This window comes from Genypterus blacodes, unplaced genomic scaffold, assembly GCF_046128005.1.
Source record: "Genypterus blacodes isolate CSIRO-AG114 ecotype Tasmania unplaced genomic scaffold, CSIRO-AGI_Gbla_v1 ptg000120l_1, whole genome shotgun sequence".
NCBI lineage: Eukaryota > Metazoa > Chordata > Actinopteri > Ophidiiformes > Ophidiidae > Genypterus > Genypterus blacodes.
Genome location: NW_027466923.1, coordinates 2,793,233 through 2,816,280, shown reverse-complemented (window position 1 = coordinate 2,816,280; position 23,048 = coordinate 2,793,233). Strand labels below are relative to the sequence as shown.

At 44.1% G+C, this 23,048-nt stretch overlaps 1 protein-coding gene across 2 annotated transcripts; it reads right to left on the bottom strand.

Moving 5' to 3' along the window:
• Nucleotides 1-426: 426 nt before the first annotated feature.
• On the bottom strand, nt 427-16,995 carry dnm3b (dynamin 3b). 2 transcript variants are annotated; one of them, XM_076162258.1, is made up of 20 exons: nt 16,835-16,995; nt 15,163-15,236; nt 14,738-14,887; nt 14,426-14,629; nt 12,345-12,443; nt 11,377-11,537; nt 10,936-11,078; nt 10,645-10,780; nt 10,270-10,337; nt 8,652-8,790; nt 8,469-8,555; nt 8,254-8,324; nt 7,964-8,018; nt 6,052-6,174; nt 2,538-2,647; nt 1,910-2,024; nt 1,660-1,824; nt 1,337-1,572; nt 1,027-1,200; nt 427-814 (listed from the first exon to the last, which is right to left on the bottom strand). In XM_076162258.1, the coding sequence occupies exons 1-20, from the start codon at nt 16,993-16,995 to the stop codon at nt 775-777; spliced, it is 2,511 nt and encodes an 836-aa protein (XP_076018373.1). In that variant the 3' UTR covers nt 427-774. The 2 variants fall into 2 exon arrangements, with proteins under 2 accessions (XP_076018373.1, XP_076018374.1); XM_076162259.1 differs by having other exon boundaries at nt 6,052-6,165.
• Nucleotides 16,996-23,048: the final 6,053 nt, after the last annotated feature.

Here is a 23,048-nt window from a genome sequence, read left to right as displayed (position 1 = left end):
TCAAGGGTTTATGAGTCATCATCAACAGCTTTCACCATGAAAACGAACACAACTGAAACGGCAACAAACGTGCAGACAAACGACACATGCACACGTGTCCTTCCACGCTTGTACACAAGCATACACTGTGTTACTCAAACATACACGCATATACACACACAGACACACACACACACACATACTGACACACAACTTCTGTTCCTAAGAGAACATTGAGCTGATAATAAACACTTAGGGGGGCATCGTTGTACAATAAATAATACAATACTAAATCAAACTCAGCCTACATATAGGCAAATTAGTCCCTCCCCCTATACACACACACACACACACAAACTCACCCACACCCACACACTCTACATACACACACTCCCATGCAATAAAAGCAGCTTATGTGCCATGCTGCATTTGGAATGAGTAGGGCAGTACGACCGCTGAGCATATTTTTTATGTATAAGCAGCAAGAGGGGGGTGTTGGCTGAATTTGCAAGGGTTTGGGGACAAAGGTTTTGGGGACTGATACTGGATCTGCAAAGCAAACCTAGACCACAGGCGAGCAACAAGCGCACGTACACATACACCACAAGACAGGTACCATACTGTACATACATATATGGACATCTTCACCTGGCAGGAAAGTGAGGGTCAAGGGGGAAAGACGTCAGTGTCTGCACTAAGGAGAGACCAGGAGAGCAGAGCCATGGCTAAGAGAGAGGGAGTGGAGTGGACGAGGGAGGGGGAGAAAGAGGCGGCTGGAGAAACCCCTTCAGATGATTATGGGACTTGTCTTGTAGGAGAGGGTGGGGGCCGCCGACTTTGTGACAGCGAAGAGAACAGAAGAGAACAGAAGAGAACAGAAGAGAACAGAACAGAAAAGAACAGAACATAAGATTAATGTTCAGTCCTTACACATGCATAGAAGTGAAGTATTAAAGTGTAAGATACAGAAGGCAGGTGTGGGTCTTTCACATTATCAGCATGCGCATTATAATAAAACAATCCTCCAGTAAAGGCCACAGTACTCACCTAGGGATACTAGGAGGGGCCCGATTAGGACGGCTGGGAGCCTGAGGGCTGTCAGCACTGTTATTGAAGGGCCCCAGAGGTCCTGGGCGGTTTGGTGGTGGTGGGGCCCCTCTGGGAGCCGGGCGCTGGCCTGAGGACATCCTCCTGGGTGCAGTGGGGCTGGGTGGTGGAGATCTGGGGAGGGGAAGGGACAGAGAGAACATAAAGAACAAGAGTCAATGGCTGATAAATTAAGAAATGATAGATCTTAATGAGATGGCAGGTTTTACTGCGGTGCCACTGCATCAAGATCAGTTTCATTTCTGTTCACCTGCGGCCACCACTGGTTCCGCCAACCCAGGAGCTGTCAACAGGCGGAGGCAGGGGAACGGTGATGGTGGAGGTGGAGATGTCTCCGATGATGGTCAGGGCCTCCTTCAGGGCCTGGTGGGTCCTCAGCACCTCATCCCTCCTCTGGGCCTGCTCCTGGGACTCATCCATCAGGGCGTTCTGGTCCCCTGCAGAGTACAGCTGGGCCAGCAGCTCTGCATTGATGAATTCCTTCACCTAGTGGCAAAGAGAGATTGAGACATTGTGATCAAAGATTGCGTTTTTGCAGGACAGTGAACGTTGAACATCTAAGAGTTTTCCTACATTGTTGATCATGAGATGCATGATGGTCTTGGGCATGAGATCCCGGATGCACTTGTTGACTATAGCCATGTAGGAATCCACCAGATTACGGATGGTTTCTACTTTACGCTCCAGCTGAGGGTCCATGGAGAAGTTATCTGAAGCGGTGGTGGTCTCACTCTCAACCTTGAAAGGAACACAAGTGAAATATTAGTCTGGGGAGATAACAAAAAACACGTAACATTACTGAAACATTAAGGAGTGTACTGACCGTGGTGATCTTCTCAGGGTAGACCCCGGCACGCAGGAGAGAGGATTTCCAGCTGTCCACATCCTCCTGAGAGTCACAGGCCAATTCCAAAGTGCGGTTGTCCTTATAAACGTTCCTAACACCAAGACAGGAGAACAGCTGTTTATTCATACAAAATAATGAATACATGATGGAACTGCAAAGCCAGATCAAGATTTATACCCAAAATGTGGACAAATGTATACCCTACCTTGTAATCTGAAGGTAAGAGAAACATAATATTTTATCTGGATCCTGAATCAGATCTAATCAACACCTTGAAAATCCATCTACTTTACTGACTTTATTAGATATTCTGCTGACAAACATGGGTGGAAACATGTAAAAAATAAGTTTCTCAAAAAAAAACATCTACAGTATCCATATCACACCGATCCCAGTTTGTATGTGTTCATATACAATGCATGCACACACAATATAACTCCAAAAACATACTACATACTCGATTGTAGCCTGTGCCAGCACCGCGGCCTCGAACTCTAGCTGCTATCAACAGTCTTGTTTTATTTGCAGCCATGTGTGCTGCAAATGACATTATTATTATCAAAACTAGACGGTAAAGGAGAGAATTTATGTTCTCACAACTGACCTTGACTCCGTATTGAAAATACAGAATATATGCTTGCTGGACATGAAACTCTTCTCAACATCGCGAACCTTCAAGTTGTCCAGGGGGAGCATGTACTTCTTCTCCTTCTCCTGTGAATAAATCAAATGGAAGGCATGGCTAATGAGCGCCTTTAACACTCTGATACACTTTCCTCCACTTTCTTATTTACTGATTTGCGGCAAGGAACAACTGTGCTTTAAGATGTTGATTTAAAAAGCGGGATTTAAGAGAAGGAGAGAGCAGGGGGAGAGAGTGAGGGGACGGGAGGGAGAAGGAATGGGGGAGAAAGGAGAGGGGTGGGTAGGTTGGAGAAGGGGTGGTAGAGGGAAGAAAGAAACGTAGAATGAAAAAGGCAGAGGGAGAGCACATGTGGAAGTCATTACAGTGTGGGTCAACACGCAGTCGTTCTTCACGGTGCGTGAGCCGGAGCTAAAGGCTGAGGAAACTCTCTGGGATTTCATAAATTCGGAGGAAATGCAGACGTACAGAAGCACTGGAGGTCCACAAGGCGCACAGCTCCAACGCTACATTCGTCTTCTGGGGCTGTGACGGATTGTAAGACGTGCTTCGGCTCAGTTCAAGGAGTTCTGGAAACTCCACTCTTCATTTATAAACTCCATCTCAGCCTCCATCTTTCTTACTTCATCTTTCTTAACTCTCTCTTTTTCTTTTATCCCTCCCCCTCTATATTTTTTCAATATTTTTTCTTTCCATTCCAGAGGGGCCCACTTCCTGCCTGATTTTTTTTTTTTTAAGAGAAGGGGGAGAGAGAGAGAGAGAGTGAGAGAGAGAGCGAGCGAGAGAGAGAGAGAGAGAGGGAGAGGGAGAGAGAGAGAGAGCGAGAGAGAGATTAAATGACAGCCTGGCGTTAAAACCCAACATCTGGTAGTGCTTAGCAGCACACAGAGAACCAAGGAAGGAGGGAGAGTGGAGAGAAGACAGAAAGACGACTGGTGAAGAAACCGACCCAAGGAGGAGAAACGTGAAAAGGATTTCCAAAAGCTTTGCAGAAGAGAGTCGGCATCTGGTGTGACGGCCCGGGGAGTGGTGGTAGATGGTTACAGGTAAGACTTAAAAGGGATGAGGAGCCAAGAAGAGAGGACAAGTAAACTCTGCAGACCCTTCTGTGTTGTATTCCCCAAGGGGTCACTACAGCCCATATATGGTCACATGGGTCCCTCCCTCTTCCTCTCTTTCTCTCCCTCTCTCACCCCCTGTCTCTCTCTTTCCCTCTTTTTTGTAATATCCCCTCCCTGAACGTGCAGCCAGTCTGTCCCAGTCGTCTGAGCGAATATGCCACGTCAAGGCTGGATACTCTTCATGGCCGGCGTGACCAAAGCGGACCGCGAGGGGACCCAGAGCTGAAAGATCAACCAAAACAAACAAACAAACCCAAGAAACGTGCACGAAAAAAGTAGGGGAAAGCGGCGGCACGGATGGGGGCGAACGGCACTTTTGAGGGGTTCGAGAGACGGGAATCGAGATCTTTGGTGCCAAAATGGAAGGGAGGGCACAGACGAGAGAGAGAGAGAGCTGCGAGCATCTGGAATGGCAGAAACACCACAAGGCCTGACTCTTACTCCGGCTCCGTCCACCCAGTGTTCAGACTACCTGTTCATTGTCATACTGGTGTACAGTAGTCTGCACATTGGTTAGACTGGGCATGGATCCTCTTCTGTCAGTCTGTCTTTCTGTCTCTGTCTCTGTGGCCATTTCAACCTCTGCTATTTTTAACCTTTTGTTTTACTTGATTCCTTTTGTACCGATAGTTAACCACGTTGTTCATTTGTATTTTGTCCTTAATGCATTCTAACACTTCCTAGTTCTTTTTCACTTGTTATGGAATAAACATTACATCACAGATTTCCAACACTAACTGCAGATTTGACAAACTGCTAAAAAAAAAATGTAAGATCTAATTTAAGATCTAATGGTGCAAGTTTTTCACCTCGATGCTAAACGCTTTAAAGAAACTGTGCAAAGCCTCACATGAAGAAGTGAGCTCACATTATTGATTGTGTAAGTGCTTGAATGAGTAAGTAAGCGTGCAGGCTGATGGCCTAGTGCTCTGAGGAAGATGTGGTCCGCTGGAGTGGGAGGAGCCACTGTGGCTGCAAAGCATCAAGCACAGGCCAACGGAACGAGAGCCAATCAATCAAGTGGAGTTTGGAAATACAGTCAGACACCTCCAGTGAAGTTATTTAAGTGGGTGGCCAAAGTAGACTTGGAAGGCTTAATACAAAGGACACTGATGTATGCTCAGTGGCTGCGGTGTCAAATGACACAAATGCAAAAGTCTGGTTAAAAAAAAGCTTTGCAGAGCCTCAAATCCACGCTATTAAAGTGATACAGAGCTTGTAAAATGTAAAGTTCAATTCAGTTAGATCTCATGTTTGTGTTGGTTTGTGTTGAAAATATGAATGCAGCCTTTTCACTCAAATGGAATGTTATGTTGAAAACAGTGAATGGATGGAATAGATTTGCTCACAAGGCGTAAGAGAGGCATTCATTTGAATATGTGAAACAGAAAAGGGGGGATATTGATATTAAATAGAAGGGTTTCTCCCCTCGAAAACATCGGAGGCTGATGTTTGGATTAAAAACTTGTGATTTTCCTGCCAAGAATGTGAGCAGTTCCAAAGTAACTGCCAACCGCACTGAGAGAGGGAGGAGTGTGTGTGTGTGTGTGTGTGTGTGTGTGTGTGTGTGTGTGTGTGTGTGCGCATGCATCTGTAAGTGACTATAGAAAGTTCAAGGAGTGAAAAACAGAAATATACACAGCAAAGCCAATGGAGTCTATAATTTCCGACATTACCACACTAACATATCAAATAACAATGTGTAGATGCGGAGCAGCACGAACCCGTGTGCCGTCTGAGCTGCTTTCATTTATTTTGGGTGTCTGTGAGTGAACATTTGGCCAGAACTGGGACTGTTCCAAATGTGCAAAAAAGAAGCAAATGCCTTTACTCCCAGTGGAAAGAGGTGGGGGGAGAAGAAAAAAGACAGAAAAAGGGGGGGAACTCCAAGACAAAGAGAAAGATGAATGGAAAAGAGAAGGAACGACACGGCGACGCACACTCTCTCACATACGAAAGCCATCCAGGAGATAAACACGCATTAAACAAACAACAGACCAGTGTCAATGCCAACTGGCTGACGGAGTTGCAGTGTGTCTGCCTATCTACACTTGCTGTGCAGAATATCCTTCAACCTGTACAGCAGGCACAGACAGGCAGATAGACATCAGCCCAGCAAGCCACCAGGAAGGACAAACACACACTGCATCACAGTCATGCTGAGATGTGCTTGCATGTGGCCAGGGTTTCCTTATCCAACCTGTAAGCTGTTCTAGCACTATTTGATGTATTTTTCAGTGATGTAATTATTAAATTTTTGCAACTATCAAATCTGAAGAACTCATTGGTTTGTCTTGTGTGTGTTGTTATGGTTGCTGGTGTTAGCTGTAGTAGTGTTTAGGAGCTAAACCCACCTCATCATCCTTGAACCAGGAGAGGCTCTCTGCAGTCAGCACAAACCAGTACTCCTTTGCTCCCCCCTTCATGATGCTGATGTTATTAATGGTCAGCCAGCCTTTACGAATGACCTGCAAGGAGGTAAGGTCAAAAGTCAGAAATAGCAGCAACGAAAACAAGAAAATAAAAGATGACAGGCAGCCTTCATCCTGTTTTGGCAGAACTGACTCACCCAAGTTGTGGCTAAAAACGAACCCAGAATCACCAATGCATGAAATGTGAATGATTACACGTGTGAAGGCCAGGTTAGCAGTGTGTCGTGACTCATTCAGAGCCGAGCACATAACTGTCATCGTGTTCCAGTGCAGATTCATTCAAGATACAGTGTCCACAATGCCACACACAAAGGCTTAGGTTAGCTTGTTAAGTGACAACTGTGTTAAGTGCTTCAAGCACAATAAAGCATGTGTGTCCTATCTACTGTGTGATAATTATAAACCAAACAAGCCCCACACACACACACACATCCATTGGGCGTAGCATCAAGTGAGTATTAGTTTAGATTACTGTCAGTCTTGCACAGCCTAAGACTCACTAAGGAGGTTACCCAAATACTGCTAAAGCCTTTCTGTCATAGGACACACATTCTTATTAATCAAGTCAATCTTGATATATTTTCATTACTGCAAAAACGTGCAAAAATGTGTCAACTATGGATTACATATGGCTGTTTTTTTTTATTCCTTAAAGGGGACGTATCATATAGATTTAGATGTTCTTATTCTAACTCAGAGGTCTATGTGGAAACCTTTGCTATAATATGTAAAAACACAATCTCTGCAGCACCACTGTGCACAGTGAAAACAAACATTTTTAGGTACTGTCCCTTTAAGGCCTGGATTTTCTGATTGACCAACTGCAAAGCAATCCTGAGTTGGCATCACCCACAAAATGCAATTTTGCACATTTGTTAGCCTTGTGCCGGGTGAAATAAAGGTAACTGAAGCTTTAAGGCAGTTCAAGAAATGAGGTAAAAGTATGATATGTCCCCTTTAAGATTCATTTAAATCCAATTGGGAACCCCTTGTAGTCTGTGGGCCTTCGCAGGGAGTGGAGGGTGTTAGCAAGTAATCTGTTAGAGAGTAAACTCTTACAATCAGGCCTGATGCAGGAGGAGAAGAGGCCTGCAACGGGAAGGAACGGGGAGGGGGGGTTTAGACACCTGGTGGCTCAAGAAAACGTTGGCAGCTTTTCTAGTGCAGCTTCGATTGAAAACGTCTGTGCCAAAACAGCAGCCTACACAGCCGAATGCCTTTCTCGAGCTGTTAGAATGTAACAGCAGTTTGTTCTCCACGCTCCATTTTGTGTGATGTGACAGAAGAGAAGAGAATGAACAACGACAGGTTTCTAGTCTGCAGCGCTGGACAGCACCACGCAATGGGCAGAAGTGTTATCGCAGGCAAAAACCCACATTGCAAAACCAAGACCCACAATGAGCGATACTCACCGGGAGACCCCCCTTAGAGGGCAGCTGAGATTCTCACTAAGGGATGGGGATGAAATGCAAAGTGGCACCTTGATGACACAGGAGGGGTTCAAACAAAGGGAGATGTCTCAACAACACCAATGAGGGTGGTGGCATAAAGCAAAGGCACCCAGTCTGAGTGTTTCCTGAGACCAAAATCACAAAACGAAGAAGGAAAACAAACCTATATACATGGCAAAATCACATTTATGACCTAGAACAAACCAAAATGTCATGCATGAATTTAAACAGAGATTAAAATAGAAAATGTGCTGCACACTAGAATATCTCTCTCTCTCATTTCAGCCCCCCTCTCTCTCTTTGTATTTCCTCTCCTCTGACCTTGTGCTCTCTGCTGTTTGTTCCTGACACACACACACACAGGCGGCGTGACAAACGCTCACCTGGTTTCCTGCTGAACTTTGGCTCTTGTTAGTCTGACTGCTCCTCTGCTGGGCGCTGCGGCGGGGAGAAGCAACACAGAGGCGACGGTGGCAGGAAGAAGAGTGGGATGAAAGGGTCAAAAGGGGTGAAGGGAGGAAAATGGAGGAGGAAAGAAGCACACATGGGTAAGAGGATACTGCCTGAATATGTGTTAATGAACACCTTATCGATCGGCAGTTTTCACTACCCTGAGCCTCTTCATCATAAATGCATTATTCATGGGAGCAAAGCTAATAGATGGAGTCGTTACTTAGCAAAGCCGATGAAGTCCTCGTGGTTAGTGTTGATGTAAGAGAGCTGAATGTCAATCACCAGCAGAACCTGTAACCGTACAAAAGACATTCACTGTTTGATTTGATTTAGTGTGCACTCATGCATATGTGAGCGTATACATATCACACACACTCACACACACACACACACACCCCCCTGCGTAGATCAATCTGGCACACTAATGAGTGTTACCTGGTCCTTGGCACCTCTCTCTCTGTCTCTGATATGAGCCGTCACAATTCTCTCCGTTTCTTCACGCAGTCTGGGGAAGCATTCCAGCTGAGAGCACATCACATGTTAATACATTAATTTACTTTAAGTTACTTCCTTACTCCCATGAATGCCAGCATCCAAGCTGAGTAATCTGAGCTGTACCTTGTTGGAGCACTGGCGCACAGTGTTGATCAGCTCCTGGATGACCATGTCCACGCACTTGACGCAGGGCTCCTTCAGCTTTATGACCTGCTTCTTCACAATGGCTTCAAACGCCATGTCGGGGGTGAACAGACCGGTCCTGAAGCCCACCAAGAGAAGTGAGAAGAGTGTAAGAGACAGCACAATGGTAATGAAGAGTGGTTTTCATGTTGGTGACACTTTTCATGTTCTAATTGTCCTTTATGGGTCCATTTTGAAAGTGTTGCAATGATTTAAAATCATAAAAGCAGCAATATTGGGGTTTCCATTGATCTGTGTTTTGAGCAGGTGTGTGTGTGTTTGATGGAAACACTCAAACCAAGAGAGAAGAAAACAAATTCTGCACACTGCCAGGTCACAAACAAATTGGAGTTCCAGAAAGCAGACGGTGCAGCTGCTTTCCTTCAACCTTCAACCTTTAAATTGGACATATCGAAATTCCTATGTTCTTATTTTTAACTACAATCTATAACCCTCAATAAACCACACAGATCTATTTCTATTCTCCCTCGCTGCAGGATTCCCATGCACACTGAGAAAACAATCAATTTTAGGTACTGTCTCTTTAAGGCCCCCCACAGAGGAACCTGCTTCTTTCTGATTGGTCAGGTGCAGACATGACAAAGCAACATCCACCTGACTGCAAAACACAAATGTTGGCCAAACACTGATTGGACTTACTTGCTAAGTGTGTCCCATCAGGTGTGTCATCAAGTGTGTGTGAGTAAATTCAAATGTGTTACACGTTGACGTCAACATGTTTCAGAGGGAAAAAGACCTAACTCTGATTCTGAGAACATAAAAATAGAAGCAGTCAGGGTCGTTCACAACCTTTAGCTTGTTTGTGTTTTGTAACTTTGGCAATGTTCATTTATTACACAAAAAATAATTGAAAATAATAAAAACGTATTTTTGACTTCTTGTTTTTTGTCTGCCACAGATTTCTTATGCTTCCTATGGTTGCACTACTGGGTCATAACAGAAATGTTTTATTGATGCCATAAATTCTGCTTCAGCCCTTTAGCTGTTATTGGTTTTGGAATGGATTTGGGCTAAATTTGATGTTTCTTTAAATGTCAGATTTTCTCTTCTGTAGTTGGCAATTTCTTGGTTGTGGTGGCCTACCGCTGGTGAATCAGTATAGAAACACACACACACACACACACACACACACACACACTCTCCCACACATGCAGAACTGAACAAAAATAGCTCCTCCCTCAATCACAGATTCCCATCCAAACCATGTATTTGTAGGCATATGGCAAACCGAATTCAAACATCTGGTTCATATTTTTGTTAACCTGTCATGATATCTGCCATGTCATTGCTGATCTACAGTGTTTGACTGTCTCTCCTGGCCACAGATCATAAATTGGATTGATTTAAACTTTTATAATACAAACAGACAGGAAGCAGGGACTGGTAGTATGTGTATCTGACACGTATCTGGATGATTTGTGTGTGTGTCTGTAGTGGATACACTGGTGATAAAGGCCCAATAAGGACTGTGAGAGGAGGGATGTAGAGAATTAAAGCTTCATTTTGAATCCCTCTAGGTTTGGAGCCAAATTCCTACCTGATACCGTGAATGTTCTTGATGGCATAGCTGATCTCACGACGCATCTCCTTCTCATCACACTCCATCTGACGGGAGAGAGAGAAGGAGATTTGAAAATTGGATACTGAGAATGTGGCAAAACAATGATGACACAGGCGAGACTAGGATTGGGGAGAGAAAAAGAGAGGAGGATAGATATTATAGGGACAGAGAGAGTGAATATAGCACAAAAAGCTGTGTTTGTACCGAGCGTTTGCAAAGGCAGTGATTATAGAGAGGCTATTTCTGACACCGGATGTCTCATTACACAGTTGGTCTGAGGAGCTGGGACAAATAAAGATGGTGTGAGAGACAAAGATTTCGCCATGCAGTCTAATATCTTGTGCATATCACCTTGACCAGTTCAAAGGGGAAACGCTCGTGGAAAATGCGGTTGATTTTTGCTCCACCAGAAAGCTCCACCGTGTCCACCTGGTCTCCTGAACCCTCAATCCTCTTCTCAAAGTCCACGGAAAACTGTTGGACCATCCTGGGAAACAGAGAAAGAAGGAAAATGGGGAGAACTGATTAGATTTGAAGAATTTGATCAGGCAGTGGGAATTTCTTCCAAACTCATTTTGGAATTAAAATGGAATTGATCTAATGTAAGTGCACTTGATAGGAAGGAAACAGAGGGGTACTGACTGCAGCAGCTGCTTGGTTTTGCGCGATGGGTCATCGGGTCGGTATCCCCGGTATTCCTCAGCCTCCTTGTCCAGAGCCAACAGCTGGGACTGCAGCTTGCTGCGGAAAGCCGGCAGTGTGTCCCGGATATGGTTGGTCAGTTGCTATGGACACAGAATCGCACCAAACCCTCATTAACCAAGCTGTAATTATATGTGATGCACTGTGTCGTCTTGTATACTATAAGAATCTACACTTTTTACAACAATGAAAGCATAAATGATACAATAAAATGTAGGAAATGAGGTTGAAATGATAAATTATTGGAGGAGCAACTGAATTTTTCATCTGCTGACAGTCTCCTGTGAAGCGGATGAATGCTTCCTACATTGAAAGTGAATCAAATAGGCCGAACTCTTATTAATTATGTAAAGTGCACTCAGGGAGTAAGTCTATGATCACCTGGTTGAGCACTTTCTGCAGGCGCGGGGTGCCCATTTTTTCAGCCATGTGCCTGTATGACGGGTGGGACAAGAAGAACTTTCTCTCCGCTTCCAAAGCTGTCTTGATATCTTTCCTCCCGTCAATGTCTTTTTGACTGCGATTCACCACTCCAATATAACCTGGGGATGAATAAACAATGAGCTAGATTCAAAGGTGATCATCCTGGCAGAGATGACTGAAAGGGCAAGGAAGGCTCAAGCGTTTGCTCTCACGCTGCTCCCGGGGGAACCACAGCACAGCGAATATTCCATCTCTGCCTGCTCTGCCCCGTCTGGGTATTTGGAAGAGACCAGCTCTTGATCCAGGAAACCTAAACACACCTGATTTAGATCATCCAGCGTGGACAGAGCAGGTAGAGATGGAAGACATGAAGTGCTGCGGGTTTCCCAGAAGTAGCATTGAGAGCCTGGGAGCTAGATATAGGGTTAAAGAAGGGGTGGAGGTGAAAAAAGGTGATGTGGAGTTTTATAAATTGAGATTAGAGGGGACATATGATACAATTTTCAACATTTTATGTAGATTTTAAGGAACTATTTTATAATTAATGTACAAATCACACACTGATCCACTTCTGATCTCTCTTTCACACACCAGCTGTGCACACTGAATGAAAACAGGCTGTTTTAAGTCTAGTCTATATGGAGATGTAGCTCAGTTGAGTCACAGCTTGGTTGTAATTGTACACCAGCAGCAATGCAGGATTAGTCAAAACGTTGAGGACCTATGGGTTCGGATGGCTGGAATGCAATCTTTTTTATCTGAACCTGAAGTTTTGCAATTATAATAATGTTCTACAGAGTCCCTACTATATTACTCCGTAACTATATATATCCCCTTTGAAAACAGAAAGACAAATAAAGAACCAAGTGCCAAGTGAAGTTTAGTTTGCAAATTTCCCTATAAAACACACAAAGACATACACACACCTCTTCGCAGTGGCAACAGCTTGTTCTCCAGAACATCTCGGGCATCTGTGCCTTCATCCATCAAATCCAGTTTGGTGATGACCCCAATAGTCCTCAGACCTGGAAATCGGACAAAAGAGAGAGGATAGATTTAATAAGTAAACTGTTAGAGTTTGATGCCTAAGAGTAGAGAATTGTACCATATTTACATCATGATAGAATGTCTTTTCCAATTAGAGAAGCATTAGCGCACATTTTATCCTCTTGGCATTTCCATTTGATCTTCTTTCAGCCTCTTCCTCCTCTCTGTCTTTTCTTTTGTCTGTCCCTCTTTCAAGTCCCTGGCCTCTAAATTGACTTAATTCATTTCCTTTCCTCCCGCTCCTCCTTCATCTGTATTTAATTGTACTTCTGCTGCTCTTTCCTACAGATCTTTCTTTAGATGTTTCCTTGATTGATATTCAAATGGTAGTTTAACAGCTTTTCTAGGCTGAAAGTACAACGCCGAATGCCTGCAAACCAATTATTCAAGTACCTCAAAATCAGACACTTTTCCAAACTTCCCCTCCCCTCCTCCTCAACTAATGTTGGAGGACGTGCTTACATTCAGGACACCACTAAGAGGGATGAGTCGTATCACCCATCCTGGATCTAACTCTAAAATAAGGGCCGTCTGAGGTTGGAGTCTGGTGGAAGGAAGTCATACGCAAACTACACATGTCTCGTCCTGTGCTCGTCTTGCACTCATTCAGTTTAAGGTTATACACAGGGTCCACTTTTCCAAATTGAGATTATCTAAGATGTACACAGAAGTAGAGGACAAATGTGATGGATATTCGAACCCACACTGCCATATCAACCACGTGTTTTTCTTCTGCCTCAGGTTACAGAATTACTGGTCTGGTTACTTCAACGTAAAGTCCAACATATTGGGAACACAGTTTCAACCTTCTCCTCATATTGCCATCTCCCGGACTCAACACGACTCATGTCATCTTAACACTACGCAAAAATAGATGATCAGTTTCCCTCCACCTCCTGATGTTTCACAATGGCTGAAGGACACCATGTTTCTTCTTAAACGCAAGAAAATCAAAAACACCAAGAGGACACACACCGGTAAGTTCTATCACAAATGGCAATCATTTCTTCCCTACTTTACAGATCTACTGGGTATGCCAGACTAATGACTGAGACTTGAACGCCAAATAGTTTCATTATGGCAGACGAGCCAGGATGGGTGTGTGTGAATCAGAAACAGAACACAACTATTCATCACCAATAACGTTGCTATTCACCACCTGTACAACCCGACTGTACAAGTCACTAGCTCAAGTCACTTATGTCTCCTTATGCATCTAGTCCACATGTGTATCACTTCTCTCTTTGTGTATGAAAACAATCTCTAATGTCTCATAACTGGATGTCAAATGCTTTCTTTAATTAACTCTGATCTGCAGTCGTTCCTTCCTGTTGTCCTCCACCTCCTCTGTCCTTCTTTCTTAGAATTCTTCCTTCTCCCTAGCTTTGCTCTTCCTAACCCTCCTCCTCCTCCTCCTCCTCCTCCTCCTCCTCCTCCTCCTCTTGACCTTCTGTTCTTTGCCGATTCCTTCTGTGCTCTCCCTTGTCCTCCTCTCCTGTCTGAAGGTTAAACTCTGGCCATTAAATTAATTATTTCCCTCTGCCTCCCCTCATGTCCCCTCCGCATTCTCCCTCTTCCTTTTCCTCACTCATGCCTCTTTCTTTTCTCTCTCATTCCTACCTTTCCTATCTTTCCTATCCCATTCCCTCCATATTCTACTTTTGTTATATTCCCCTGTTTCTTTTCCTGTTAATATTTTCTTTTGATTCATGCTTCCTTTATTTTCTATTTCCCCCAGCCCCTCATTTCTAATAATAACGTGACACTTTATCGATCCCTGTAGGGAAATTCTATTTTGACAGAGAGGTCAAAGAACAAGGTCAGTCATGCAGTCCTCATACAGATTCAATGTCTTGGTCCCTTTAACCACAAGGACATCTTTCCCTGTCCCTTTCTTTATTCTCCTCCAGTCCTTTATGTCCTTCCTATCAAACGCTCTCTCCTTCCATTTGTGCCTTACCCTGGGTATCAACGTCCTTTGCCAGTTTCAGGGCGTCAGAATTGGCCAGGTCAGTGTTGGCTGGTGTGACGGCCAGGATCAAGCAGCTCTCCCTGGTGATGAACTGCATGATCATGTCCTTGATCTGCTGCTCGATGTCTACAGGTTGGTCTCCAACTGGCACCTTCGTGATCCCCGGCAGATCGATGAGAGTCAGGTTCAGCACTGTGCAACCAGAGGAATACAGTTCAATATAAACACACAAGTATGAGAAAGTAACAACAACTATTAATGTGTATCGTTAAAGGAGGAAGGTTAGGTGTGGTTCTGCACCGTGAGGGGAGTAAACACGCAGGTTGATGGGGACAGGAGATATGCCTTTGTTGGCCCCCGTGACACGGTCAGTCTCGGCCTCAATCTCTTGGCGAACCTCATCGAAATCTGTGAATTTCTTCCCTTTGCAGTGGAGGAATTCAGCCCATTCTGAAAAGATGCAAACGAGGAATATATGTGTTTTGGATTATTGCTGTGTGTCAAAAGAGATTACAGCTACAGTGTGTGTGTGTGTGTGTGTGTGTGTGTGTGTGTGTGTGTGTGTGTGTGTGTGTGTGTGTGTGTGTGTGTGTGTGGAAAATACTGCCAGTAGGAGACTAAAACAAAGCCAGCAAAAACAGTATCAGTTGTGAAAGAAATAGGGGGAGGGTGCATGTGTGTGTGTATGCATGCCGGTGTGTGTGGGAATATAAATATGTGCCCACCTGCATTGGCACTGATAAGCTGCAGAACCAGGGGCCTCCGGGTGACAATACCATTTCCACGGGGCAGAAAGTCCCTGAGGAAAGACAGCCAATCAAAACTCATAATATCAACCACACAACCAAAACTAACAAATAGCTTCCTCTTTGGGCTTCAGTCTTTGATCTCTTCAAGAGCAAACTAGTTATTATTCCTGTGTGATTGCACGGTAACTACACAGGGTACACTCTGCTCTAATCCCTTTCCAATCTGACCAGACATGGGTATGTTGTTCTGCATTAAATACAACAACTGTGTGCAGGACAATCTGACCTAATAAACAGATCAGAATAGAGCTCCATCCTTAGCAGGACTCTACCTCATTTAAAAACGATGACCTCACAGTTTACTGGAGGCTCCGCAGATTGTGTGTGTGTCCCTGACTGTGTACGTGCCTGCATGTCACACACCCGACAGCCCTCACAACTAAGTGCCAGGCTTTAATGTCAGTTCCCAGACACCTTATTAACAACGATTGACCATTGCAACTCCCAAGCGGGTTGAGTTAAAAAAAACATTTGTCCATTCAGCGCTGTGGGAACCATGTACAGATGGACCATTACTCAGCATCATGGCTCCAAAGAATAGCTAGAACAGGACAAAATCTGTGCATCCATCTGGAACCATATGCATGCATGTGCTGTACGGTATAGGAACGCAACCTGGACACACTGAAGAATCTGCTACTATAGCAATGCCATGAGACTGCATATATTTTAGAATATTAATTCATTTGTCACACATCAACTGAAAAACAAGTGGCATAGGAAATGTCATGGCAACTGCATTACGTTACAGAGTGAATGTTTGATTACATCCTGGCATTGAGTGAACAGCAATTCTCTGTAGTATTTGAATTAAAAGAAGCGTATCATCATTATCCATCAGGAAAAAGGTCAATCTAACACAGTGGCTTTCTTCAGTATGCAGTAACTAACTATAGCCAACCTGCCACATTGCTGTGTGAGCATATAGAAACATTCCTGTATCAGACTCAAAGCACAACTGCAACAATTGGGTATCAGCTGGCAAAAAATACGTTTGTGACCTGCAGGCTCGATATTTAATCAATACTTTACTCTGAAATAGATGCAGCCAACAGGAATACAATCCTGATTCTGTTAATAATGTTGCTGTTATTCATAACGGCATTCAAGAATACTAATCCGAACATAACTATCATCTCAGTTACATTATGTTTTTGTTAATTGTGTGTTCAAATTTCAAAGTGGGGTGATGAATATTCATCATGCTGTTCTTTGGTAGTGCCAGCAGTGAACAATGAATGTAGGATGATGTGTGTGATGTTGGTGTTTCTAAGAAAGTGAGAGTCTGACCGTAGACGAAGCTGCTTTCTCTGAAATCCCCCAAAGAATCGCTGTAACCCAAATACTGCTCCCCTGCTCTAAAGTTTAAAAAAAATGGTGACGACCGTGGAGCGGAACAGAATGGGGGCATAAAACTGAGGGTCTCTACCCATCAGGAGGCGCTGGGTGCAGTGCTAAGGAAGACTTAAGGCTGCATGGAGAGATTGATGTGGTTTGGTGTGAACTCTGCACAGAGAGATAGGCCTCTTAAGTCATCCTCAAGGTTTACTAGTGGAGGGATTATCCTATTTGTGGTGGTCAATATTACCTGCCGACAAAGTTCTCCAGCACGGAGCTCTTCCCTGCGCTCTGCCCGCCGACCACCGCGATCTGCGGCAGGTCCAGGTTGCAGGCCTGGCCGATGGAGCTGAAGGCATCCTGCAGCTGGTTGACCAGCGGGATAAGATCCTCCATGCCACGGTTTCCCATGGTGCCTTGAGAGATGGAGGGACTCGGGGATCAGCGAATGGAGAGAGAGATTGAGAGAGAGGGGGGAAGATGTGTTGCTACTATATTAGTCCAGGATACCGCGGTGCCGCTTGTTGATGTAGTGAAGTCATCTAGCCGCGCATTGCCCCGAGCCAAGCAAGGGTCGCACCGACTGTGGAAGCGAGAGAGAGAGAGAGAGAGAGAGAGAGAGAGAGAGAGAGAGAGAGAGAGAGAGAGAGAGAGAGAGAGAGAGAGAGAGAGAGATGAAAAGAGACGGACAGACAATTGCGCAGTTGCGTACCACCATAATAAAACTCTCTCTCTCTCTCTCCATCTCTCTTTCCCCCTCTCTCTCTCTCTCTCTCTCTCTCTCTTTCAGGCACGTACGCGCACACGCAATCGCACACAAACACTGGGCCACACGCGCAGCCTCGATACTTTCAAGGGCATTTGGCGAGTGGAGCTGTGTAGTCTCCGTGCAGCCATGGTGGATCAATCAAACCAGTGCGCTCAAGGAGGCTCTGCACAACAAACACGGGTGACGCCATGTAAATATAAATCAATCTATAAATAAATGCATACACCACCTCGGACGCGCTGCATGCACACAGCAGCACACTAACACGCGATGTCAAAGTGTGTGGATTGTAAACATTGTGTACCTATGAGTGCAGACGGTGGTATTATGTGGTTGTTAAGCTCACCCCGCCTTTAGATTCCCTCAGTGTTTTCAGTGTCCGACGGTCCCTGGTCGCTGTCCAGTGCTGAAACGACAAGCAGCAGATCAGGCAGCAAAGACAAGTGACAGAACCCCGGACGATTACACAAGCACCGCCTGCTCTGGTAGCCCCCGGCTCGGCTTTAAAGCCCCGTGCATCAAGTGGTGTGTCCGTCCGTAGGGCTTCGTTTAAAACGCTCGGACGTCAGCGCGGTCTCATCCCGAAACACAAATTCGCCGTTGACAGATTAATCATTTTTCCCCCCCCTTCCTCTCCTTTCCGCGGTAATTGCGAAGCTGCGCCTTGCCTCTATACGCCGAAGTGACGCGGCGGCGGACCAATGAAAAGCCAGGATCCGGGGCCGAGGCAGACAAACGCGGCGCGCTCATTGGCTGAGCAGGTGTCGTGTTAGGTGCACCTGAGCCCGCCCCCTGTTTACATGCTTGCCGTTTCTGCCGTTGTGAGTCATGCGGCACGGCTGCGCATCGCTGCAACAGCAGAGGTGGACGCGCTCCTTCACAGCCCCGCAGTGAGCAGAGCAAAGAGCCGCTATCGTAAATTTCATTCACTGCACGACCATTTTTATAGCAGACGCAGGCTGAGGAAGTCATTTTCCTGTCACCTCGCTTCTATGTCATCACAAATTCACTGACAGGCTGCATGTTGTATTACACACTGGCACCACACACACGTTTGACATTCTGTTAAGTGAATAAAAACATGTGATTGTCGGTCCTCGGTTAAAGTGCCGGGGCTGCTGGGAGATGTCATGCGGAAATGACGCTGCCATTCTGTCTTAACAGCGCCGACATCTGGGCCAGATAAAGGTCATTACTTCTCCTTCACCGGATAACATCAGCTGATATTAATAAAGGGTTGATGACGGGGAAAGGGGTAATTCGAGTTCAAATGATGGAGAAAAAACACCCGAGATTATAACATCTAATCTCCTGTGTGGAATGCCTCCATATTTAATGATTTGACATTTAAATATTATTGATTTAGTTGGAATCTTCCGTTTCAATTATGGTTAGGCCTCCAAACGCTGATGGGTCTTGGGCGACACATGTGTATTGCCTTGAGTGGTCACTAGATGGCGGTAATGACCTGAGCTAACCACTGTGTGTTTGGTCTCAGTTATTTAAATTTGTTTTTACAAGCTAAAATATAGATACAAACCAGGCAGTACAGATGATCATTTGTAAAACTATCTAAAACTATTGTCAAGACTCGTATTGACAAAGTCTTTCTGATTCCTGTGGTCCATGTAAGAACCCCTGTGACCTTAAGTGTCAGACACAGGATGCCCCAGTCTGAGCTGTGGTTTCCAGTGACATTGATAGGTCTTCCGTCTCATTTAGTGGCAAAGATCCTGTTTCCTGAGGTATCTGGGGCAACAGCAGATCATCTTCAGGTTGGGATTTTAAAATGACTGAAGAAATACACAAGTGGACCCATACTTGACATGGGGGACATACGGTCATATCAAGACGGATCCTGTGGGTGCCTGAATCCTAAGCACTAACAGCGACACCAAAGCCTTGTCTCAACTACGCAGTATGAAGGAGCAAGTATTACAGTTTGTTTCAACTTTCAAGGCCCCAAGCTTGCAATTGTCAAGGGAACAATCAATTTCAATTTATATCACCTGTAGAGGGTTCTTCATATTTTCAGAATTACTGTTTAAGTGAATAATTCATGAGAAGCACAGACGCTGATACAATGAAAGGTCAGGACACTGAGAGGGAGTGATTGTGTGGGTGTGCACTTTTTGTTATTGTATGTATGTATGTGTGTTTTGAATCAGAGACAGATGGTAGAGAACAGATTATTGGCTTTGGATCAAAGGGATGCCAGGGAGGGCAGGATTCAATATGTTCCTATGCACCTCTCCGTCATCACCCTGAATCATCCATTACCCATGATTCATTGTATGTAAATAGACTGAGGATGTCTGCTGAACGCGTCAGAGAGCACAAGAAACGTCACTGTGATCAGGTTGAGCACCACTAGAGCACAACATGAAGCCAGCAGGGTCACTCATTTCTTCTTCCCTGCAAAATTCTGAAGGGAGTCACAAATATTTGAATTTAGGCCACCTCAGGTTTGTTTCCAGGGAAGGAATTTTCCTCTCTTGAATGAGATTTCAAGGCCACTGACTGGAGCTTTAAGCAGAAATATATGAGCGGGTGTTTCAAGATGACATAAGGTCAGTGTTTTAGATGCAAATGAGCTGTGGCGCCACGGTTTGCGGAAAATATCTTCATGATAGACTCACATTTTTCTCCATTTGCCAATAGCAAAGTCGTTAATACTTGGCGTGACTTGAATAGACGAAGGGCCCCGCTGTTAACCTGCTGTGAATGTGGAAAAACAGTGGCCCCATTACATAACCTTTGCCTTGAAGCAGCCCACTTACATACTGCACAACATTACACACACACACGCACACACACACAGATGCAATGACAGTTTGTGTTGCAAGTAAGAAAAGAGGAATTTACTGTAACTCTTAAATGTACGGGTTAAAACCTCTGGAATCCCATAAACACACACTCACAGAAAGGTGTGGCTAGAGGGCGCCGCCGCTGTGAGGAGATATGACTGGAATTACAATGAGCAGGAATTCCATTATTTTTACACTGTGTGTTTAGATGATGTCATGTTTGAAAAAGCAGAGACATGCACTCTGATTATGGGTCATCTTGTCAAATATACAGATGCTTTTGCAGACAAACATCTAGATTGTTCCATTATTATCTGAGGTTTTATCTGTCATAATGTGGAGTTTTTGCATTGAGATGTCTTAGTATGCTCGCTGCAGCCTTTCATCGGAGTGTTAAACCAATTCATGTGACTCATCGGCTCCAGTGGCTAATGTTACTTTCTGCCCACATCTGCCATTAACTCCAAACTGCCAACAACGCTTTTGAAAAGACTGAAAAGACCAAATTGACCATGACCATGTGTGCCAGAGCAGAGATGGGAAAAGAACTAACTGACACAAAATATTGAGTTGTATCACTAACAGAGAACATTCTCAACCAATCAAATCTGCAACCGTGAAGCTGCAGATATGTTTCATGGTCGAAATCACAATACAATAGTTACAATAATCAATAACTGGGTGAATACAGAGTGATAATGATGATTGCATGAATCATGATGACGCAAGTGTGACTGTGATGTGCTGCTGTCATGCGAGTCTGCTTGTTGTTGTAATGTGAACCTCTGGGTGTAACACCTGTATGCAGCACTCAGAAACCAAACAACACCTACTGTGTGAGGCCAATGTGTGTGTGTGTGTGTGTGTGTCTGTCTGTCTCTATGTGTAATGTACTGTAATTATACAGTCACAGCCACAGCAGACAGGAGACCATTTTTAATGATCAACTAAAAACAAGTTGTGCTGACCCCACGAGGGCCCATTTATCAAACACTCCACATGTCATAAGCACGCAGCACTTCCCAGCAGCATGAGTCAAGCCTAATGACTCATTGAAGCATCAGCAGGTACATCACAAATAAAGCAAACTATCCAGATGGTCTCACACTCTCTGTGCCTTTCACACATAAACACCTGATGGGTATCATTTGAAACCTTTTTTTATAATTTTACTCTCCCCCTCTTCTCCATTTTCAGCCATTTATAATCAATTATGTGTTTGAAGAGGTTGCATTGTTTTGTTGTATTTTATTTTATTTTATTTCATTCTATTCTATTCTATTTTATCTTATTTAATTTGATCTCATTTCATTTTATCTTATTTTATTTTTACCTTATCTTACCTTATCTTACCTTATCTTATTTTATCTTATTTTATCTTATTTCATCTTATTTTATTTTATTTTATTTTATTTTATTTTATTTTATTTTATTTCAGGACACTCCTCTGACTCACACATTGGAGTGTTAGGCTGTCACATATGCAGGATGTTCAGATGGGTTCTGGTTCTATTCAAGATGACTGACTGCCTTCTTGTCTCTGCCTCACCTTCTTCATCTCCACATCACTGTGCCAGACTCGCGCTCATGTAAATGTGTCTTATGCAACACTTCACACCTGTACATGTGTGGCTGGCAGCAATTGTTCCAAGTGGGTGTTAGTTCAAAGTAATCTTGATCAGTCATTGGAAAATCACTTGTCATTACCTGAATGACTCAATATGAGACTTCACTTCTAAATGTATGGTCAAATTATACTCAGAAACCTTTCCTTTTCCACATTTCTCTCCTGTTTCACCAGTCATACTGTTCTGCCTTATCAGTGCTGTTTTCCATCTGTCCCTGACAATCCTGCCTCATTTTCCTTTTGCATATTATGTAATGTATTCAGACAAATGCAGCAGTAATATGTCCCTTCAGAATTCAGCACAGTGGAAACCCTACATTGCCAAAGACTTCTGGGATAAAGCTTTCAGAATGTTTGAAATTACTGCCAAAATAACCATACTGTTTCTACTCTTTCTTCAACTAATGACATCACTATTTACATTCTTAGTCCTAATCACAAACTGCACTCAGATATCAGATTCACTGCAATGTGCATACAGTAAAATAATATTAAATACAAAAATAAGAAAGTCATCAAGAAGAAATAGTAATCTAAATCCAATAATCCACATTTTGTAAACACCAGAACTCAACAGCAGCCAAATGACTATAACATAATGTAAGAGCATCATCATTAAAAAGTGCTTTGTAGCTCAAGATGTGCATTCTTGTGTTGAGCATTTAAGCAGGTACGCATGGAGTCCTGGCTCCCGGTCATGCTGCTGCAAAGCACCATTCCCTGTAGATGTTGTGTGCACATTGTGTTCCTCTATTCGCTTTGGGGCTGATTGAGGAGTCGGGACTCATTTTTACAGGCTGCCTGACTCATGATGTTATGTAAGAAAAACACACCTCAGCGGTGAAAGCGTTATGAGGTACTGGTGACTTTCCATGAGCCGTAAACTGGACAGGTTAACTAGGCAGCAGAATGATCTTGTGGAACTAAACACAGATGTGTGGGAGATCATTCTGTGTCGTCTGTATTAACATTAAGCATTTGGTAAAGGTCAGAAAGGTCGGGGGAGACATGTGGATGGAAAGACAAATAAAAAGGATGTTGCAAAGGAGCACAAGAGGAAGCGCTACCAACTCAAGACAGCTTCTATTGGCCTTCAGCCCCTAAGAGACCAGATGAATGTTTTTCACATAACTACACTGGGCAACAGTGTGTGGAACTCCTGTGATATACTGTATTTGCTATTTCCCCTCTCTTCTGTCTGTCTACTGAGCTGTTCACAGAACCAGACTGAGTCTCAGACATATCACATGGAGAGAGACGG